General features: G+C 42.2%; 1 protein-coding gene across 1 annotated transcript in view; it reads left to right on the top strand.

The window, feature by feature from the left end:
* IQCJ (IQ motif containing J) overlaps positions 1–18,722 on the top strand; it is a 121,109-nt gene that overhangs the window by 93,053 nt on the left and 9,334 nt on the right. Inside the window, exons 2-3 of the mRNA XM_016215700.2 lie at positions 12,780–12,844; positions 18,358–18,438. Of these exons, the coding sequence (XP_016071186.2) occupies positions 12,780–12,844; positions 18,358–18,438 (146 nt within the window). The remainder of the gene's footprint in view (positions 1–12,779; positions 12,845–18,357; positions 18,439–18,722) is intronic.

The following is an 18,722-nucleotide window of genomic DNA, read 5'->3' as shown; positions in this document are numbered from 1 at the left end:
AATTTGAACAAACTCTGCAGATTGTATCAATGTCAATTTCATGGTGATCATGGTGCATAATGGTTATGCAAGATGTAGATATTGGGGGAGAAAGAGTCAAGGGTGTGTGGGACCACCCTGTACATTTTTTTGCAACTTCCTGTGAATATGTAATTATTTCAAATGTACAAAGCTAAACAATAGTAATTAAGGGTGAACAATTGAGTGAGAAAACTGTAGCAGAGTGTAAGGAAGTGTTTGCTTGTACGTTGTAGTAATAGTGGTTAGTTCTGGAGGAAGGGAGTTGTGATCGGCACGGGGTGTGTGAAGGGGCTTCTGACATGTTTGGTGAAGTTCTGTTTCTTGACTTAGGAGATGGTTATAGAAGTTTACCTTATACTAATTCCCCAAACTATGCATTTTTGTGTGAAAGTGTGTGCTGTGCGTGTGCGGTATGTACGTACCTGTGTGTGTACATTCTCTTGATTTGATTTTGTTGATGGAGCAGAGGAAACGGTGAACAGGGGCCACTTCAGTACACACAGTAGATTGCTTTCAGCTAATACCAGACAGCTGCTGAAATCGGAGGCTTAATGAGCTGGTACGACACTCTTAGGTTTATGTCTTTGCATTCACAGGGAAAACCTCCAAATGATCCAGGTTTAAGTAATGGGATGCATTCTGAATTGTTAAATTAGACTATTTTGGTAGCAATGAGCATAGACAATGTCATGCTTCACCTTGAGAATGCACGTTTTTAAAGATAAGAGAAAATCCATAGGTTTGGCTGTGGTGAATTATAATCTAATGAATTTACAATTATCATAAATTATTAAGCCACCACAAAATTGTAGCTAATTGGATTCCAAGGTCTATTAAAGCTTATAACCACTTATATTGATATTTTCGAGACCGTCTTACATAGAGTGAGCATCTTTATTATTTTGTGCATGGGATAGGGGATGAGCTATCAGGACTCTTTTCTTTAAGGGAATGTCCCAGAATGCATTCGGCCTCCTCAACTCTCATACGGCTAAATGCTGGAATATATTGCAATGGCCTTGAAAACGGTGCTGTGGATTCGATGGCTGTTTTCCCACCTTAGCATTTCAAGGCAGCTGGTGGCAGAAAACGGCAAGGTCCAGACTGGACTTTAAACAGATGCTGGCTGGCTGGGCCCTATTGTGTACATCAGGTTTCTCTAGAAGATTCTGCCCGGTAGCATTTCTCAGAAAGGATTCTGCCAGATTTCCACACAGGAAAGGAGAAACATTTACCCTGAAAGTGTGGAGTAAATGTTTTATAGAAGAAGAAATGCATTTTCAGAACTTTTCAATCTATGGGAGGACATAAAAGTTACAAAGCATGTGTGTAAGAGGCCTAAGAACAGGCCCTGGAGAGTTCGGGGTGAAATCCTCCATTTGAAGATTCTACAGATGGAGATTGAGAAGCCCACACCGAACAGGAAGGGGAAGCGGGAGTCGGTAAGGTAGTGTAGCGGGAGCGGGAGCGGGGAGAGGAGGGTCGGCGGGGCTGGGGGCCAGCCCCTCAGCAGCCAGCAGTCCCCGTAGCGGAGGTGCATCCACAATAATTCTTACTCTCGCTCCCCTTTCCTTCCCCACCCGCCGCCTTCGGAAGACCACTCATTCCCCCCGTGTATTTCCACTTGGTTTTTAGATAACAGTTGTGCCATTATGACCTGCGTACTTAGAGATGGCATGTCTAAAAGATGTCCTAGAAGCTCTAATAACAGAGCGCTCCCCTGAGGTTCCATTCCCTCTTTGGGACTTGGGCACCTTCCTGAACATTCTGCTACAGCTGTCTGGAAGAAAAATGGCAATTCTAACGCGCCTCAGTTTAGAATAAAGGAATTCTTACCAAGGTTGTTCACCTACTTGTTGGGAAATTATTAAAATCGTGGCATGTAACGGTACACTAATGAGAATTTCACTTGAAGAAAGTAAAGTTATCTCGCTGGCAATTTCTTGTTGGTTTTGAAAAGCGATGCTCTGTTTATACAAAGCTTAGTATTTCCCTTTCCATATGGTTTCTCTGTTCAAGAAGATTAGCCCTTGGTTTAGAATAGATAAATCTGTAGCAGAAAGACTTATTCGAATGCACAATCTGCCTTTGGTGTTACTAGACGCATGTGGGACTCAATTGTTAATAGATTATAATATGCAGGGGGTAAATGGGCATTTTTGTTGGTGATGGTGCCATGGCTCATCACATGACAAAGCAGATGTGGACAGCCTGTCTTCTGTTCTCTGGTATGTGTGCCTTCCTTGTCTCTGTGTCCCTCAATTAATGCCATTTTTATTGAATAAGCCCCTAACCTATATCTTGGTATTTTGCATTTCAACTTTGGAGACCTTTCCCCCCCCACATCCTGCACACAGGCACACCGTTCTGGGCAGCCAGTAGGAGCCCGTGGATCCCCAGCTCCTTTCCCTGGCCCTCTCTAGAATATCATCTTTCAAGCTCTACCTTGAACAACTTCTTGACTACTTAAAACATCTTTTCTTTTTTTGGTTATATGGGGCCTTTCAAGCTGCCGGAGAACAGGAGCTGTGTCTGCTGGTCTTCTCCCCTCCCCCACTGTATCCTCATGCCCAGCACATGTGATTATATTTTTGTTAAATAATGAACAGAACAATGAATGAATAAATGACGAAAGAAAAGTTTGCTGACTTGGGACACCTTTTTTTTTCATGTTCTTTCTCAAGCTCTTCTTCCAATTTCATGATTTCTGTGTTGTGGCTTCCACTGAACTCCTAAGTGTAATTTTCTTCTTTTTATGACTATTTATTGACTATTCTGCTTAATACCCAAGCTATTGCTGTGTGCCCAGAACTATGCAGGCAGCTAAAATTTATCATACTTGATGTACCCATGAGATCAAAACTCAATCCCAGAAAGCTCAGCATCTCTTGGGTCTGGTGGGCAATGAGGTGTAGAAGTGAGTTTTTCCTTCTTTAAGTGCAGCGATGTCTACTTCATACGATCACATAAGGACATAAGGCACTCGCCATACATGGATTCCCCCTCCCCTTCCACAATCAGTGAGTGGCATTCGAGAAATAGAAATGAAGTCCTGTGGCATCAAAAATAAGCACCCTGACAAGTACAGAATGTTTTAACTTTATCTAGAGTTGATAGAAATCATACTATTACACACGTGCCAACAAAGTTAATTTAAAAAAATACATGATATCCATTCTCCATCCTGAGTAGAGTAGGGCTTATCAAATTCTCCATCCAGAAATCTTGAAGGCAGAAAACAGTGGGCATATATACCATTGGGAGTGTGAGAAGAAATATCCACATATAAGCCTAAGCTCTATTTAAGGACCCCTGTTTCTTGGATTCCATTTTTTAAAAAAATATATCTTCATTGATTTCAGAGAGAGGAAGGGAGAGGGAGAGAGAGAGAGACAGAAACCTCAATGATGAGAGAGTCATTGATCGGCTGCCCTGACTGGGGATCGAGCCGGCAACCCAGGCATGTGCCCTGACTCAGAACTGAACCACGATCTCTTGGATCCTATGCTGGTGCTCAACCTCTGAGCCACGGCTGGCTGGGCGAGTGCCTGATTTTTAACTGGGGGTTTTAATGACAAATTCCAAAAGGATTAAGTGGAATGAGGGTGGGACAGTCAGGGAAAGGGTCTGGAAGGACAGGTTGGGCAGGTCACAAGGAACCTCAGATGAGGTCTGCCAGGCCCAGGATCTTAGGCTCTAACTATTGGATGCAGGGAAGCAAGAATGGTTTCAAGCCTAATGATGAGGTTGGCCTATTAGGTTCCTCATTCTAGCTGGTGATAAATCTTCAACTAAGGACAATGGAATCAGAGAGGGTATGCTCTGGAGACAGTTAGGAACTAGAATTGATAGAACTGGGTGACTAATGGGAAATGGGTTTAGAGTGAGCCAGAAGAAGGTGTCTAAGTGCACACCAATGTTTTGGAGGGGCTGGAGAGATATAATAATAATAATGTAATAATAATAAACATTAATAACATTATTGAGCCCCTACTATGTGCCTGGTGTAAGACTGAATGATTTACATGCATTTTTATTCATCAAGCCTCATGGCAATCCTTGGAATTTGGTACAATTAGTGTCCTCATTTTACAGATGATGAAATAGGCTCAGGAAACAGGGGTTACCTAGCCCAAGATAACACAGCTTAGAATGGAACAGAGCTGGGCACCAGAGGACTTACAAGATAAGTGAGACATAATTGCTGTCCTCAATAAAATAAGCACTTAAGGAATCTTCTTATGGGTGGCTGGCACTTGAGAGTACACAAAACACTTTTAGACATGATATTTTAGTTGATCCTCACATAACACTGTGTAATAGGCATTGCCATCATGATTTTACAAATGAAGAAACTGAGACCTAGAGGCAGTAGTCAGTTGTCTAAGATCACACAGCAGGTAGGTGACCTGCCTGGTTCAGATAAGAAACCTGAGTACTTTGCAGGACACTGTGATGTCTTCTCTACACCCACCATTGGTGAGATACCACCGCTGCTCATGCTAATGCATGTTCCATGTCATTCATGAGAAAAGTGGAGAGGAAAAGGTTCAGATCCTGGAAACAGACTTCTTAGGTTGGCATCCCATTTCCCCTATAAGACCTTGGCCAAGTTTCTTAATTTCTCTGAATCCGTTTTCTTACACAGGTAATGGGAATAATAATTGCATCTTTTGCTATTTTTATAGTGCTGCAGTCATAATTTTAAAAAGATAATTTATGCAAAGTGCCTGGAATCTAGTAAAATTCAATAAATGTTAGTAGTAACATTAGTCCAAAGAAATGACATGCAATTAGCTATGGAAGGAAATATTAAAATATAGAAAATCACATTTGAGATGAACTTTAAAGGATTTCAGAAGGTGTAGAAGGAGCAATACTGGGTTTAGGGGATCAAGAGTATTTTTAATCGTGACAATTATTTTTATTTAGGCTGGCAGTAGGGTTTATGAGTAGGAGAGTTAAATTACTGGAAGTGTACTTAAGAGAAGCAATTAGGCAACCCAGTGGAATAATCCTGGTGAAAGTCAACAGGGTCCTGAACACTGGTGGCAGTGGAGGGAATGGAAAGGAAGAGACAGACAGGTCTGAGGTGCTACAGAGCATGTTAGAAGAGTTCTCCCCAACGTGCATTTGGGTTGCTTCCCCACAATATTACTTGGTGAGTACATAAGACATGCAAACTCATTTTCCAGTTTGGCTAAGAAGAAATCTAACCTGGACAACATTTGCCATACTACAGTTAAATGAAACCTGGAGTTAGTGTATGGACCCACTTATCCGCCTTTGCTATTCTGTCTGTGTTCTGAAGGGTGTTTACTTGTTGGCTTGTGTGCTTATTTGCATTATGAGTTTTCAGCTTGAAACATGGTCTCTAGAATATTTGTTTTCAGAGTGCAGAAATATATAAGATGTAAAAATATCTACACCCTAGTGGTTGTACCTAGTATTTCAGTCTCAGTTGACTTTTCATAGTTGTCCTGCTGTTAAGCTGAATTAACTTTGAGTAGAGTGACCACTTTAAAATTATTATTAATAATATTTCAATCCCTCATATCTTAGGTTTAATGGAAGTGGTTAGACATTTTGTAAAGAACTGAGTCTTTATTCTAGAATAACTTTAGAATGTTTGTGATCTGAAACTAGCAGAAAATCTTGAGAACATGCACAATTTTAGGGAAAGGAAAGGAGAAGCATGTCAGCCTAAAGGGTACTATTCAGCATAGCATGGACTGGCTCATCCTGTCTGACAGTCCTGGGTCCACTGCGGCGGTCCATCCAGGGCAGCTAGATGGAGTTTTCCGGTCCTTGTTCAGATTAGATCAAGCGGCTGGCGTGGGTGGTCCGGTTGTAGGGGTGCCCTTCCAGATGGGTACCCTTCCACTCATCTACTCCAGGAGAACACCAGGGACAGAAATCATCTCAGATGCCAGGTGACCAATGACTGAAACAGTCACAACTGGATTTTTACTTAATATGTTTCTACTTGGCATCTGTTAAAATGAGCTCAGGTGTTTGGTATTTTCAGAGTTGACGGCCAAAGACTTTTATGTCCTAATGTCTATGAACATAGCCTGGTTGGTCAAACAAGAATAAAGAGTGAGCTATCACAATGATTCTCATTATCATATCTTATGGTTATAAGTCTATTAAGTTTCACTATGTATGAGGCAGCAAGTAATAATACCCCTGAGAATTCACACAGTGAGGTCCAGGACTACCTCACTCAGTGATTGTCACCATAAAATCACAGCCCTCTCCATCTCATCAAACATTCAAAATGTCCTTAAAGTGCTAGAAACAGGCAGATCTTTTTTAAGTCTGCTACCTCATACATGCCCATTGTGCCCATAACTTACCTGAATGAATTCTTTAAATGAGCTGTTGATGTCCTATTAGCCACTTTTTTCCCTCCTAAAGAAATTCATGTTCAGCTGCAAGGTAACTTCCCTGTGTGAAATTTACAGGTCTGTCAACCATAAAAAACATTAATGCATAATACATAAACAAAACGAATGCTCTTTTTTCAAAAAAAAAAAAAAAGGCAAGAGAAAAAATAAAAGAATTTAGTTTCTGCTTCCCAAGGAGAGAAACCATGAATTTTGCATTTTTATTTTTGATGCCTTTTTCCTTTAAATATATGAGATGACTATTAATGCCCATATTCACAGCAGGGGTAGAAGGGAAATGGCAGTAAATTGTAAAGCACATTTACATTATAACAAGGCCTGTGGAAGCATTGTAATTCACACAGTTATTTCAACAGCGGTTTGGACTCCCTCCAGTTTAATTTTCTGAAGTTAGGCTGTGCAGCTGGCTCATTCCTGGTCTAATCTGGGAAATGTATCTCTTAAGGCTGTGGATTAGGATGCCAGCCTCCCAGCTGTCACCAAGGGGCGTCATTTACGGCCACTGAGGTCTGAGGGCAAAGCATCAGAACCACTTTCTGTGGACACAGCAGCCTAGCTAGCTTCATAAACTCTGTTGCAAAGAGCAATAATCAATATTTCATGTTTAATGATGCAGAGCTAAAATTAGTATAGATTTTATGTCTTCTACTTTTCCAAATTATGCAAACATTAGTAACCCCTTTTTTAGTGTCCTTATTACACTTCCATTAAAAAAGAGTGGTGGGGGCGGGGACAGGGAGGAAGCCTGGTGATATTTAATTGAATGATTGAATAGTCAAAAGTGGCCAAAGTAATTTTGGCTTTTAACTTTTGTGCCATAGTTACCCTCAGGTTAATAAGAAATTATCCCCCTGCCCCAAATGATGCATGTAAGGGGCACAGGTTTTGTCACCCGTAACTGCACAATGAGGTAAATTGCAGATTGTTTTCCCATTTTAAGTTACCTTCCATGTTCTGGAATATGCTGAGAGTAAATTGGGCAGGGCATAAGTAAGAATAGTTAAAAGGTTGACGTTTAGACAGAAGTGCACTTTAGAGAAAAAGCAATTTTGGGTGGACGTCAGATTTGAAACTTGTCCAAAGAACATACCCTGCTTGTTTAGACAGTAGAAGTGGCAGGGACAAGAAAACCCCAGAACAGTGTGTTATTATTGGGCAGGTTAAAGGGCTGACTAAGTGGCCACAGAGATGAGCTTGTCTAACCTTTTAGCTATATCCTCTTGTTTTTGTCAGGAGAAATACCTGCAGGGCTAAGGTGAGGGAGAAGCCAGACACAAAAGAACAAAATCCAGCACCCACCACCCAGCCCAACAGTTCACACCCGTCCCTTCTGAACAACTCTCCTGACAGCGGGAGGCATGGGTTCAGCAAGTAGTCGACCAGTTATCTTCCCTGACAGCACCGCCTGCCTTTCACAGCCGCTCATGAGGCAGGTTTTATTTTGAGAAATGGGATTACAGAATACGGAATGCTACCTATATGACTGGATTGTACTTGAATAATTCAGCTTATACTTTGCAGAGGGGTTAACCCAAATTTCAAAACAGGCAGAAGTTAAATAGAGCATGGTAGAAATGATCCCCTCACCTGGTGAGTCAAACTGAGCCAGAAACTTGGGGTTAGACCCTTGAGTTGACAACTTCTCTCTTCTGCTACCGTCTGATTTCATGCCAGGGCCTCCTCCCACTGTTTAAACTCTGTCCAAAGCCACAGAACAAAGGGTCCTGGTTGATAAAGCCCAAAATTATGAAACCCCCAGAGCGCGGAGGAGAGGAGAGAAAAGCAAAACTCTGTACCCTCAGATGTTGGTCAAGGGGTACAAAGTTTCAGGTATGCAAGATGAAAAAATTCTGGAGGTTTAATGTACAGCAATGTAATACAGTTAACAGTACTGTAGTGTACACTTGAAATATGCTGAGAAGATAGATCTTCAGTGTTCTCACCTCACACACAGAGAAAATGGTAACTACGTGAGGTGCTGAATATGTTAATTAGCTTGATTGTGATGATTTCACAATGTATACCTATATCCAGTGTACACCTTAAATATATGTAGCCTTAACTGTCAATTATACTTCAATAAAGCTGGAAAAATATAATATTAAATAAAAAGAAAAGCTGCAGAGTGATTTTTAAAAGTATAAATAGAGGGAACATAAAAGTATCAGAGGACATACAGCTTCTTGGGATTTCTTAAGGTTTCTTGTCATCCAGTCAGATCAATACATTCAACTTATTTATTCAACAGATATTTATTAGGCTCCTCCCAGATGCCTCATCTGGCGAACAGGCACCTTGAGTAAGTCACCATCCGTGACTTCAAGGAGCCTAGTGGCGGGGTGAGGGTGGGGGGTGAGGTAAGGAGATAATGCTAAAATAAGGATCACCACAGGCTGCCGAGGAAGCAGGGTGGGGTGCCCAGCCCCCCTGTTGCATTTGGAAAGCCTGTACAGAGGAAGGGAAAGTTGGGGGTTTCCTGCAGGAAGAATGGGAGCGGTCAGTAGAAGAGTTGGGGACACACTGTCCTCGAATGTCCAGTAAGAAAGCATGCGAGTCCCGAGGCTGCGTGAAGCTCCGTGTGACCAGGCTTGGAGAGGGAGTGTCTGGGGCAGGCCTTGGCGGTGGAGCTGGGGGAGACACCCTGGCCCTGGTGCACCAGACCCTGGCAGAGACCCTGGAATCCACCTGGAAGCACAGGGAGCTATGCTGGTTTCTAGTAGGGAAACAGCATCACCAGATACAAAATCAGAGGCAAAGAGCACTAGTGAGAGAAACGAATGAGAGGAAAGACCAGTCTGTATATTTTTAATGGTAAATTAAAACGAAACTATCTCAAAGAGTGGAACTCCTGGCGGAGATCTGTTGAGCAAGCCGTCTTCCTTATACATCTCTGAGAAAATGAGGACCTGGTTTGGAACTTCGGGGCCAATTGAATTGAAGTGTTTTTGTATAGTTAGCTTAAATAACCAAATGATGAAATCAATCCTCCAAATTGTCAGCAGAGCAGCTGTTCAGAAAGCTCTTGTTAGTCATTGACCTTATGTTTAATATGATTTCCTAGAGCATGGATGGTCAGATTGAATAAAGTACCACTGCAAAGCCCTCCCCACCTGGGCAAGCTCCCTGCTATGCAAGACCCAAGGAAAAGAGAGTGGTGGGCGGAGCACAAAAGCCCTTTCCCTCCAGCCCCCCAACCTCCAGGGAAGAAGGAAAGAAGACCGCCAGCCACAGGCGCCCTTAGAGGAGAAAGTGTCTGGACTGCCAGCCGCTCGGCCTCTTTCCTAATCATAGTGGAGGGAGTAAATAAGAAAACGTTCATGACCTGAAACATCGTCCTTTGTTTTTCAAGAATAACTGAGGCTCCTTATCCAACCTGTATCCTTCCTGGAAGGTGGCTTCACGTGTGACCTTTCATATGACCTGGATTTATTGCTCATGTCACTGGAGGTGGGATGGGATATGATGGACTAGCTAAGAAGGGTGGAGGGTTGGGAGAAATAGAGGGTAGATGTGGAGACTTCTTCTTAGAATAGAGGTCCAGCATCTATGGTGCTGAAAAGTCTCCCCTTGGAAATAGAAAGCCATGTATACAATTAAAAAGAATCCTCTATATCTATTTGTCTGTCTGTCTGTCACCTACCTGTCTGTCATCTCTATCTTCCCACCCCCTTATCATATATATCCTGCCTATATAGTACTTCCTCTGCTTACTGTGAAAAGCACACAGGTAGGAGAGTTAAAATAACAATAAAGACGTTCACACATCATATAGTGCAGGGGGAGGGGCTCATTGCACTAACAGCCTGGAAAGATTAGTTCTGGCAATTGAATATTTAATTTAGCTTAAGCTTCTGGCAGCCAAGGCAAAATAAGTTGCTATTGTTGGTGAAAAGAAGTGCACTGTTACGTCAAAATGAGAAAATGGCCCCAGTACTGAACCCTAAAATGTTATTCTTCTGTGTAAGAGAGAACCCGCAGCAAAACGTGCAGTGTCTCGCGCAGCAATTCCGCAGAAGATGCGGGACTGTTCCTCCATCTGAGCCTTGCCACAGCAGAGTTGGTCGGAAAAGCGGCAGCCTTTCACACAAAGGACCTGAAGGCCACAACCTGCCTCATCCATTCGTCTACTGAATAGGAAAAAATTGAACACACTGCCAAAATAAAACAAAACAAAAGAGCAACACCCGTCCAGTTCTGAGCTTGTGTAGTCCCATGGCCTGTCCGGTTAGGATTGTGTGCTGCAGCTCTGGGTTGTGGCTCACACTGTCACCGCTGAGTTAGGATTCTTCCCATTGCACAAACAAAACAGACAAACAGAGCTCAGAAATCTCAACCAAAGTGCCTTCAACAAACGAGATAATCTGTTGGCTCACGAAACTGAAAAACCCACCAGTATCCTGGTTCCGAGCCGCAGTCTGACCGAGGAGTCGCAGCCCGCCCGGGCTCTGGCTCCGCGGCTGATTCCCTTGGCCGCCGTCCTCCTAGCGCCGCTATCTTTTTCGTGCAGTTAGCATTTCTCACAACAGCAAATACTTCTGTTGCAGCTCCAGGGCTGCTCACATTTCAAAATTCTATGCTCTCAAATTCAGAGGAAGGAAACAAAATTCTTCTCCAAATACTGAAGTTTAAACAACTAACTATGGTTAAGAAGCTAATGTCAAAACACAATGTTGAGTAAGTTAAGCCAGGTACAAAAGAATAGATATGAAGTTCATATGAAATTCTAGAACAGGTTAATTATAACCTACTGTGATAGAAATCAGAACAGGGGTGCCTTCGGGAGAGGGGAATTGACTGTACAGGGGCACAAGGAACTTTCTGGGGTGAGAAACGCTCTATAGCTACGTGAATAGTGATACCATTTACTAAAATGAGGCAGGAAATGACGAAGGAGGTTTGGGTGAGAGGGGATAGGCCGGGAAACCAAGACTTTGGTTTTGAACTTGATACGTCTGTCAGACATGAGCATGGGGCAGTCAAGTAGGCGAGTAGATGCATAAGGGTGGCGTTTAAGGACAGGTGAGGTGCAGATAGAAATTTAAAGTTATGGGGCTGGTGAAGACCTCCTGAGGAGTGAGGGTCGATAGGGCAGGCAAGAGGACAGAAGCTTGGGGCAGGCTGTGGGTGTTTCCAGAAGAGCTAGGATTCTGTAGGAATGAGGAAGTCCTGGGAGCAGCAACGAGGAGAAAGAAGGGTCCCGTCCCTCCTCCAGACCATGTAGTATGTAGCATGTGGGGAAGAGTGGCCACCTCTTAAGGGGACCACAGGGGGTAAGTGTGATCAGGGACTCAGCCAAGTTTGGCAGCGGCAAAATCCTCTGCGTCGTAAAACTCTTTTCTAAACAGTTCTCTGACTTTCTCGCTCTAACTAAAACTTAGCTGTCCTCAGCACATCGGGCGGGGTTCCGGTAGAGCACGGTCGTAAGGGAATGTTCAAAGAAACTGAGGAGTCACGGGATTTTGCTCATGACAGACTGTGTGTGCCAAGGAGTGAGTGGAAAGGTTGGCGGGGCTGGGAGGAGGTGGGCGAATGACCGGATGTCCAAATGCTGCGATGTACGGTGTAGAAGGAAGTCAAAGAAATCGAGGACTAAGGGATGACCTGGGAGCCTTGGCTGTCTGGTGGTAGAAGCATGCTGAGACTAGCTGGGGGCCTTTCAGGGGTGCATGAGTAATTTAGTCCTCATTGGTGCTTCTTCTTGGCACCCAGCAGTCTGGGGTGATGAATGAAGTAGTGTGACCCCAAAGAGCAGTGGTCTTCCCAGGACCAGAGTTCTGGGACCTTCCTTAAATCCCACCGGGGCAGGCAGTCTCACCAGGAACCTGGGCCCGCTTCGGTCACACCCCTGAACCAATCACCGTGGCTGGGGAAATGGGATTGCAGTGACCACGGATGCCTGAATCAGGAAGGGGTATTGGCTTGTGTTTGTGTGTTTGTGTGCGCCTGACACTGGGGCTAAGGGAAGAAGTTACTGAGACAAGAGAGGACGGTTACTGAATGGCCAAACCCAGCCATGCTCATCAGAGCCCGTCACCCAGCAGCCAGCAAACGTAATACAGATGGCAGAGTAAACCGGAGTAGATGGATTCATATGAACATATCCCCACTCTAGGAAAATAGTAGGCAGCATTATATTTAGTGATGAAAAAATCACGCAATTTGGCTGGCAGTATCATATTCTAATTCGATCAAAGAGGAAATTGTTTTGTATGTTTAAGCACTTATCCATTGCAGAGTCCAGAACATTTAATGATGTGTTATCTCAATTTTTCTAATAACTGTCCTCAAATATGATTACCCATAAGTACATGGGTGGATTTGTAAGACATTTCTTTTTTTCCCCCACAGGAAGAAATGAAAAGATTGCAGAACCCTTTAGAACAAGTTAATGATGGAAAATATTTACTTGAAAAGTAAGTAAAAAAATACTAAAGGAAATTCAATTATTTGCAAGGTTGGAAATCTTGCATGAAATTAAAAAAAAAAAAAAAAGCCTACCACGCAGGGCAAAAATAAGTAATTTGACTATTTCTTATGTTATCATTGTGGTCAGGACCCAGATATGTGTGTCATCTGAGTTATAGTCAGATAGATTTATGACTAATTGAGCTATAATACACAAGCTATACTGATTAACAGAATAATATGATACCCTGAGATATTTCTGGTGGTATGTTTGAGGACTTGAAACTTAACCCTGCTCTGTCTTTGGCTTTTAATCAGGATGTGTATAGAAGGAAATCATAAATTTGCTAAAAGCACAAGGGTTACACAAAAACTAATAGAATGAACATTCAAAGTAATACTGCAGAAGGGAACAAAACTGAACTGAAAAAAAACAAACAAGAAAGAGATGAAATTGAACAAAGATAAAAGTAAAGTCTCCTATTTAGTCTTTTTTTTTAACTGTAAAATTAGAACACGTGAGAGATATTTTCTGATTTCAATTTGAGGGTAAATGTTTAGAGATTTTATCTGATGTTAACATGAGACCATGATTTTATATGGCTTCTAAAAATATTACCACAATATTAAACTGATTCGTAGTCAGGCATTGTCAAGATAAAAGAAAAAATTAGCTATCATTTACTGAGTATTTACAGTGTACTCTCTATTAGTGAATGCTTACAGATGCTTCCTCATGGAACTCTGTTCACAGCCTTGTAATACAGGCATTATTATTTCCTTTTTACAGACAAGGAAGGAGGCTCAGAGAGCTTTCAGCACTTGTGTAAGCGTGCTCAGCTAAGAGTGGTGAGGAAGGGTGGGACTCAAACCCAGGCCTGAATGCCACCAGAGCCCCTGCTCTCAATCACTAAGTCCGAATGTCAAGCCCGTGTGGGTGTCACACTTGGCTCTGGGCACCACTTTTTTTTTTTTTAATTGTGGCCTTCTTTCTCTCTGTATAAAAAATGTTTTTCTTGATTTCAGAGAGAGGAAGGGAGAGGGAGAGAGAGATAGAAACACGGATAGGCCGCCTCCTGCACGCCCCTTACTGGGGATCGAGCAGGCAACCTGGGCATGTGCCCTCACCAGGAATCGAACCCATGACCTCTCTTGTGCATGGGTCGACGCTCAACCATTGAGCCACACTGGCTGGGCTGGGCACCACATTTTAAAGTCACATTGACATCCCCAAGAGTACCAGAGGAGGCCAATTAAAACTGTGAGGACTCTGAAGTTATGCGAAACTACTACAAAGAGCTGAGGATGTGCAGCTGGAGAAAAGCAATCTTAGAGGGGACATAATGGCTGTCCTTAGACATTTGAAGGGATTTTCCTTTAAAGGAAGGGCTAACCTGCTCTTCTTGCTCTAGAAAGAAGAGTAAGGATCATTGAGAAGGATTTATGGAGAAACAGGTTTGTGACTCAGAAAAAGAATAGCTTTTGTAAGAATTCAGCCCGCCCAGCAGAATGGACTTCTCTGTTAAAGAGCGAGCTGGTAGAGACTGCGAGGGCCAAAAGGGTGGAAATGACCGTCCACCTGAGATGCTGTTGAAGACATTCCTGGAAATGGAAAACCCTGGAGGCGTCATTCCTCTTTCCGCTTTTTCCTAGCTTTGTGGGTCTGGAGAAATTATTTCACCACCCTGAGCCCCGCTTTCCCCACCTTTAAAAATGAAAATAACAGTGCCTTGGCAATCTACTGAGAGCTTTAACTGAGACACCCATGACAAGAGTATCAGTTTTTCCTTGTTATGTCTGTTCTCGTTAATAAGCACAAATAAGAATAAAATAGTTCAGTTATTCTGCCCCTTCTCACTACCACCATCAGTAGCTGTGTGTAAGCAATAATAACTGAAGAGTGTTTTGCTGAACTAGAAATAAGATTTTTCTTCTGTGGAGATTAGTGTTGTAATGGCATAAGATCAGTAGTCCTTCACCCTGGCCGCACTTAGAATCACCCTGGGAGTTTAATACAAATGTCCCGGCGTAAGCCCCACCCCTGACAAATTGAGTCTGACTCTCTGGGGTGAGGTCCTGGGATCAGTATTTCTTAAAAGCTTCCTGCGTGTGATTCTAATAAGGAGCTGGGGTTGAGAACCGGTGGTCTAGATGCATTTTAGATTCTGTTTGGTCATTCGATAATCTCATGCAGCTTAATTCTCGGAGGACACACTCTCTCTGTGATGTTCAGCCCATTTATCTATTAAATCTGGCTATGCTGGTTTTTCATTATTGATTTTAATGTAAGAAGTGAACTCCAAATGTTTTTTTCCTGCTAATTGACCACAACTCTATCTTAAACCTCTCACTAACACCAGTGTGGACCTCGCCCTTCACCCTGCTCTCAGGAAGATACGTGAAATAAATGCCATATATGGGGGCTTCTGCCTCGTCTCCCACCACTGTTCTTTCCCCCTCATTATCTAGAGGCCTGCAAGTGGCCATCTGCTCTGTATGCTTATTTTTCCCGGTCATGATTGAGGGATTCCAGGGGTGGGAGTTAAAGTTTCCCCCAAAGCACGCAGGCCTGTGGGGTAAGCTCCCCTTTCATGCTTGGCCCGGACGGAGGGAAAGCAAAAGTTGCTGCCTGCCCTGACAACTAGACCCATTTGCCTGGAATTCTGGGGACTTCCCTGGATTGCTTTAGGGCAGGGCTGTGTCCTTGAAAGCCGTCAAATGTGATTGAAAAATGGGTGTACTTTGAGTGAGCCGATTAAGCATTTCATTAGAGCTGTAGCTGACTTAGGCGCTGATGTAAATCATCTCAGCTACTTGAAATGACCGTAAGTTAAGCGGTAGCGGTGTCATAGCGCTTCGTGGGCTATTCCCACTTGGAACATTACGTTTATTCTGAATGCTCGACAGGGTTTTGTGGTAGCAGTCAGTGTGGCGGGCGGGGCAGCCAGCTCCGTTCCACTCAAGGCCATGTACAGGGCCAACTGAGTGCATTTGTGTACACACACACACACACACACACACACACACACACACACCCCGAAGCCAATAAACAGAGAAGAGCAATTAATTGAGACTGCTTATGACTCTTGCATTTGACAATCATTTATTAACTTATGTGAGACCTTAGGCTGGCAGCTATTTTTTAATAAATATTGGATCAGGCTGGGTCTTTGGTGCAAAGTGTGTGATCGCGGGTTGGATGTTCTCCTGACATATAATCATGTCATTACCCTCAAGCAATTATTGATGCAGTGCCCTAAAGTTATCCAATTTAAGCCTACAGGTATCCGTAGTTTATAGTTTGTTGAGCATGTATAAATTATAGCCCCAAATTAGCAAATTTGTTAATATTATAAAAAAGTGTTCTCTTTATGAAAACTTGAGCTTTGTCTCTGATGCTGTATATCTAAAGGTCCCACGACACCTCGCCTATATCTCTATTGCTCAGTTTGATAATTGTTATTTAGGGGTTTAATTTACAAAATCTTAAAGTATCCTTGTTATAAGGCTGTTGTTCCCACAAGAACATAGAATTATAAAAATGAGACTTTACATGCCCACCAGCCCTTAATTAGATCCCTTGAATAACATCCATCACATTTATAAATACTTAATATTCATCGTCTAGATTATGAAACCATCAGAACAGGGACCGTGTCTAGTGCTTTCACCATTGTATCCCCCGTGCTTTATATCATTCCTGGCACATAGAATATATTCAGTATACCTGTGAGTGAGTGAATAGGATAAATTAATAATGGACCCTGAATACCTACTGCACAGAGCAAACAAGAGTGTTTTTTCCCTTGTCCCTCAGCTTCCCAGCTGGGTAATTACAAAGCTATCTTGGGCCGATGGCACCACCTCGTGGCCATGAATAAATGTATCTGATCTACCATGTTCTCCCCACCACTGGATTATTCCTTTCCAAAGAGGGGGAGCGGGGTTGGAGGTGATCAGTGGGGTGGAAAGGGGAACATCTGTAATACTTTCAACAATAAAGATAAATTTTTAAAAATAAATAAAGAAGGGGAGATAAGTGCATTATCCTAATAATGCCTCCAGCGCAATGTTTTTTCTTTTCTTTCCTTCACTGTCACTATAATCGTGGTCCTCATTATCTGGCCATTTTGGATACCCTCCTAGATAGTTTCCTTCCTTCTTGCTCACTCCCACTGCAAACCATCTTTAAGTCTCCCATTCATCACGTTGTCCTGCCTCAAATGCCTTATGTTTTCCTGAAGCAATGATTTCACATTGTAGATCACAATCTACTGGTGGTTTGTTAAACCAATCTGATGGGTAACCACTGGCCTTTTAAAATACCTGAAATATAATAAAAAATATCAGAGAACAGTATATGTAGTTGGGGAAATAGTGTTTCTTGAAACTTTTGTTTCAGTTTTAAACACACACACACACACGAACACACACAAACACACGTACCCTTGCATGCATGTGTATTGCAGTGGGCTGTCAAATACTTTACTTATGAAAACCACAGACAGGAGAATTAAGTGTAATAAGTATGATATTAAAATCCTCCAAACAGTACTTTGTAGCAGTGAGACTTGAGTTTTAATGTGGTTTCTTCTGAGTTTAACATAATTTTTCTGAACTTCAAATTTTTCAGCTGTACACTAGGGAAAAATAATTGATAGAGGCTCCTGTGAGAATTAAATCATACATGTAAAATGTCTGTGACAGTATTTTGTACACATTAGGTAGCCAATGTCTATTAGTTTTCTGCTTATCCAAACGTATTTCTTTTATACTCCTACTTTTATCTTCCACTTCCATCAAACAGCTCTCCTTAGAGTATAAAAACAGCTGAATTTTTCACCTCTACTCCTTTATTTTAATATCTTCCTCATATGTATTACCTTCCGCATTGCTATTTACCTAATTCCTGTCTATTCTTCAAAACCCAGCGCAAGTGGCACCTTTGCCATGAAGCTTCCTTGACCATTGGGGCACCCGGGGATTGTCTTATAAGTTCACTAGGAGCAGTCACGACGTACCTATAGTCCTCTGCCTTCCTCCAGGGCAGAGATTCATGCTTTGTTCATCGTGGGAGCTTTGGAGAAGCTCACAAGATAAAAAGAGGAAAGATTCAATGGCAGTGGAACCTTTGGGGATGAAGAAGATCCTCTCTACAAGCTACTAGTTGGACATTGGCATGGGGTTTATAACATTCTTTTTATACTTTTCTCTCCTGAAATGGTTCAGTATTCTGCTTTCTTCACGTAAGGGAAATTATTTTCATGCCTTAGATATGAATGTTGAGCTGAGTGGTAGAAATTAAAAAACACAGAAAGGTAACAGACAAAACAGCATTTTATTTCTATAGTGTGGTTACTTACCCATCATCCATCAATAGGAACTTTTGAGACTTTGTTAATAAATTTAAAAAGTTTGAATATATATCTGCTTTTAAAAATAAATATAAATTGGCAGTATTACTGCTATAAATGTTAACCTTCTGGATTAAGCTATATGGAGACATTATTTCTGTTTTCAGTCACCAGTTGGCCATGGATGTGGAGAATAATATTGAAAAATATCCCCTCAATCTACAGCCCTTGGAATCGAAGGTGAAAATGTAAGTTATTTCAAAGTTTCCATTAAAGCACTAGTTTTAAAGTTCTTGTTTTATTCGCTTCTGAGCTACTCTGGAGTTTTGTGGTACAAGACTTACACATTTATTTATTTCACATTTATGTGCTACAAATGATTTCCTCCCTGGTCTAAGCAGGAACAATGCTGTTTTGAGCACACAGCACCATCTACTGGGTAGTGTAGGGAATTATTTGATTGTGATCACTTTGTTTCTTGGTTTTCCTCTTTCAGGCTGAGTTCTGTTCTTCAACTGCCACTAGCATTTTC

This window comes from Miniopterus natalensis, chromosome 6, assembly GCF_054644295.1.
Source record: "Miniopterus natalensis isolate mMinNat1 chromosome 6, mMinNat1.hap1, whole genome shotgun sequence".
NCBI classification, from domain to species: domain Eukaryota; kingdom Metazoa; phylum Chordata; class Mammalia; order Chiroptera; family Miniopteridae; genus Miniopterus; species Miniopterus natalensis.
This window is presented reverse-complemented; position numbering and strand designations above follow the sequence as displayed.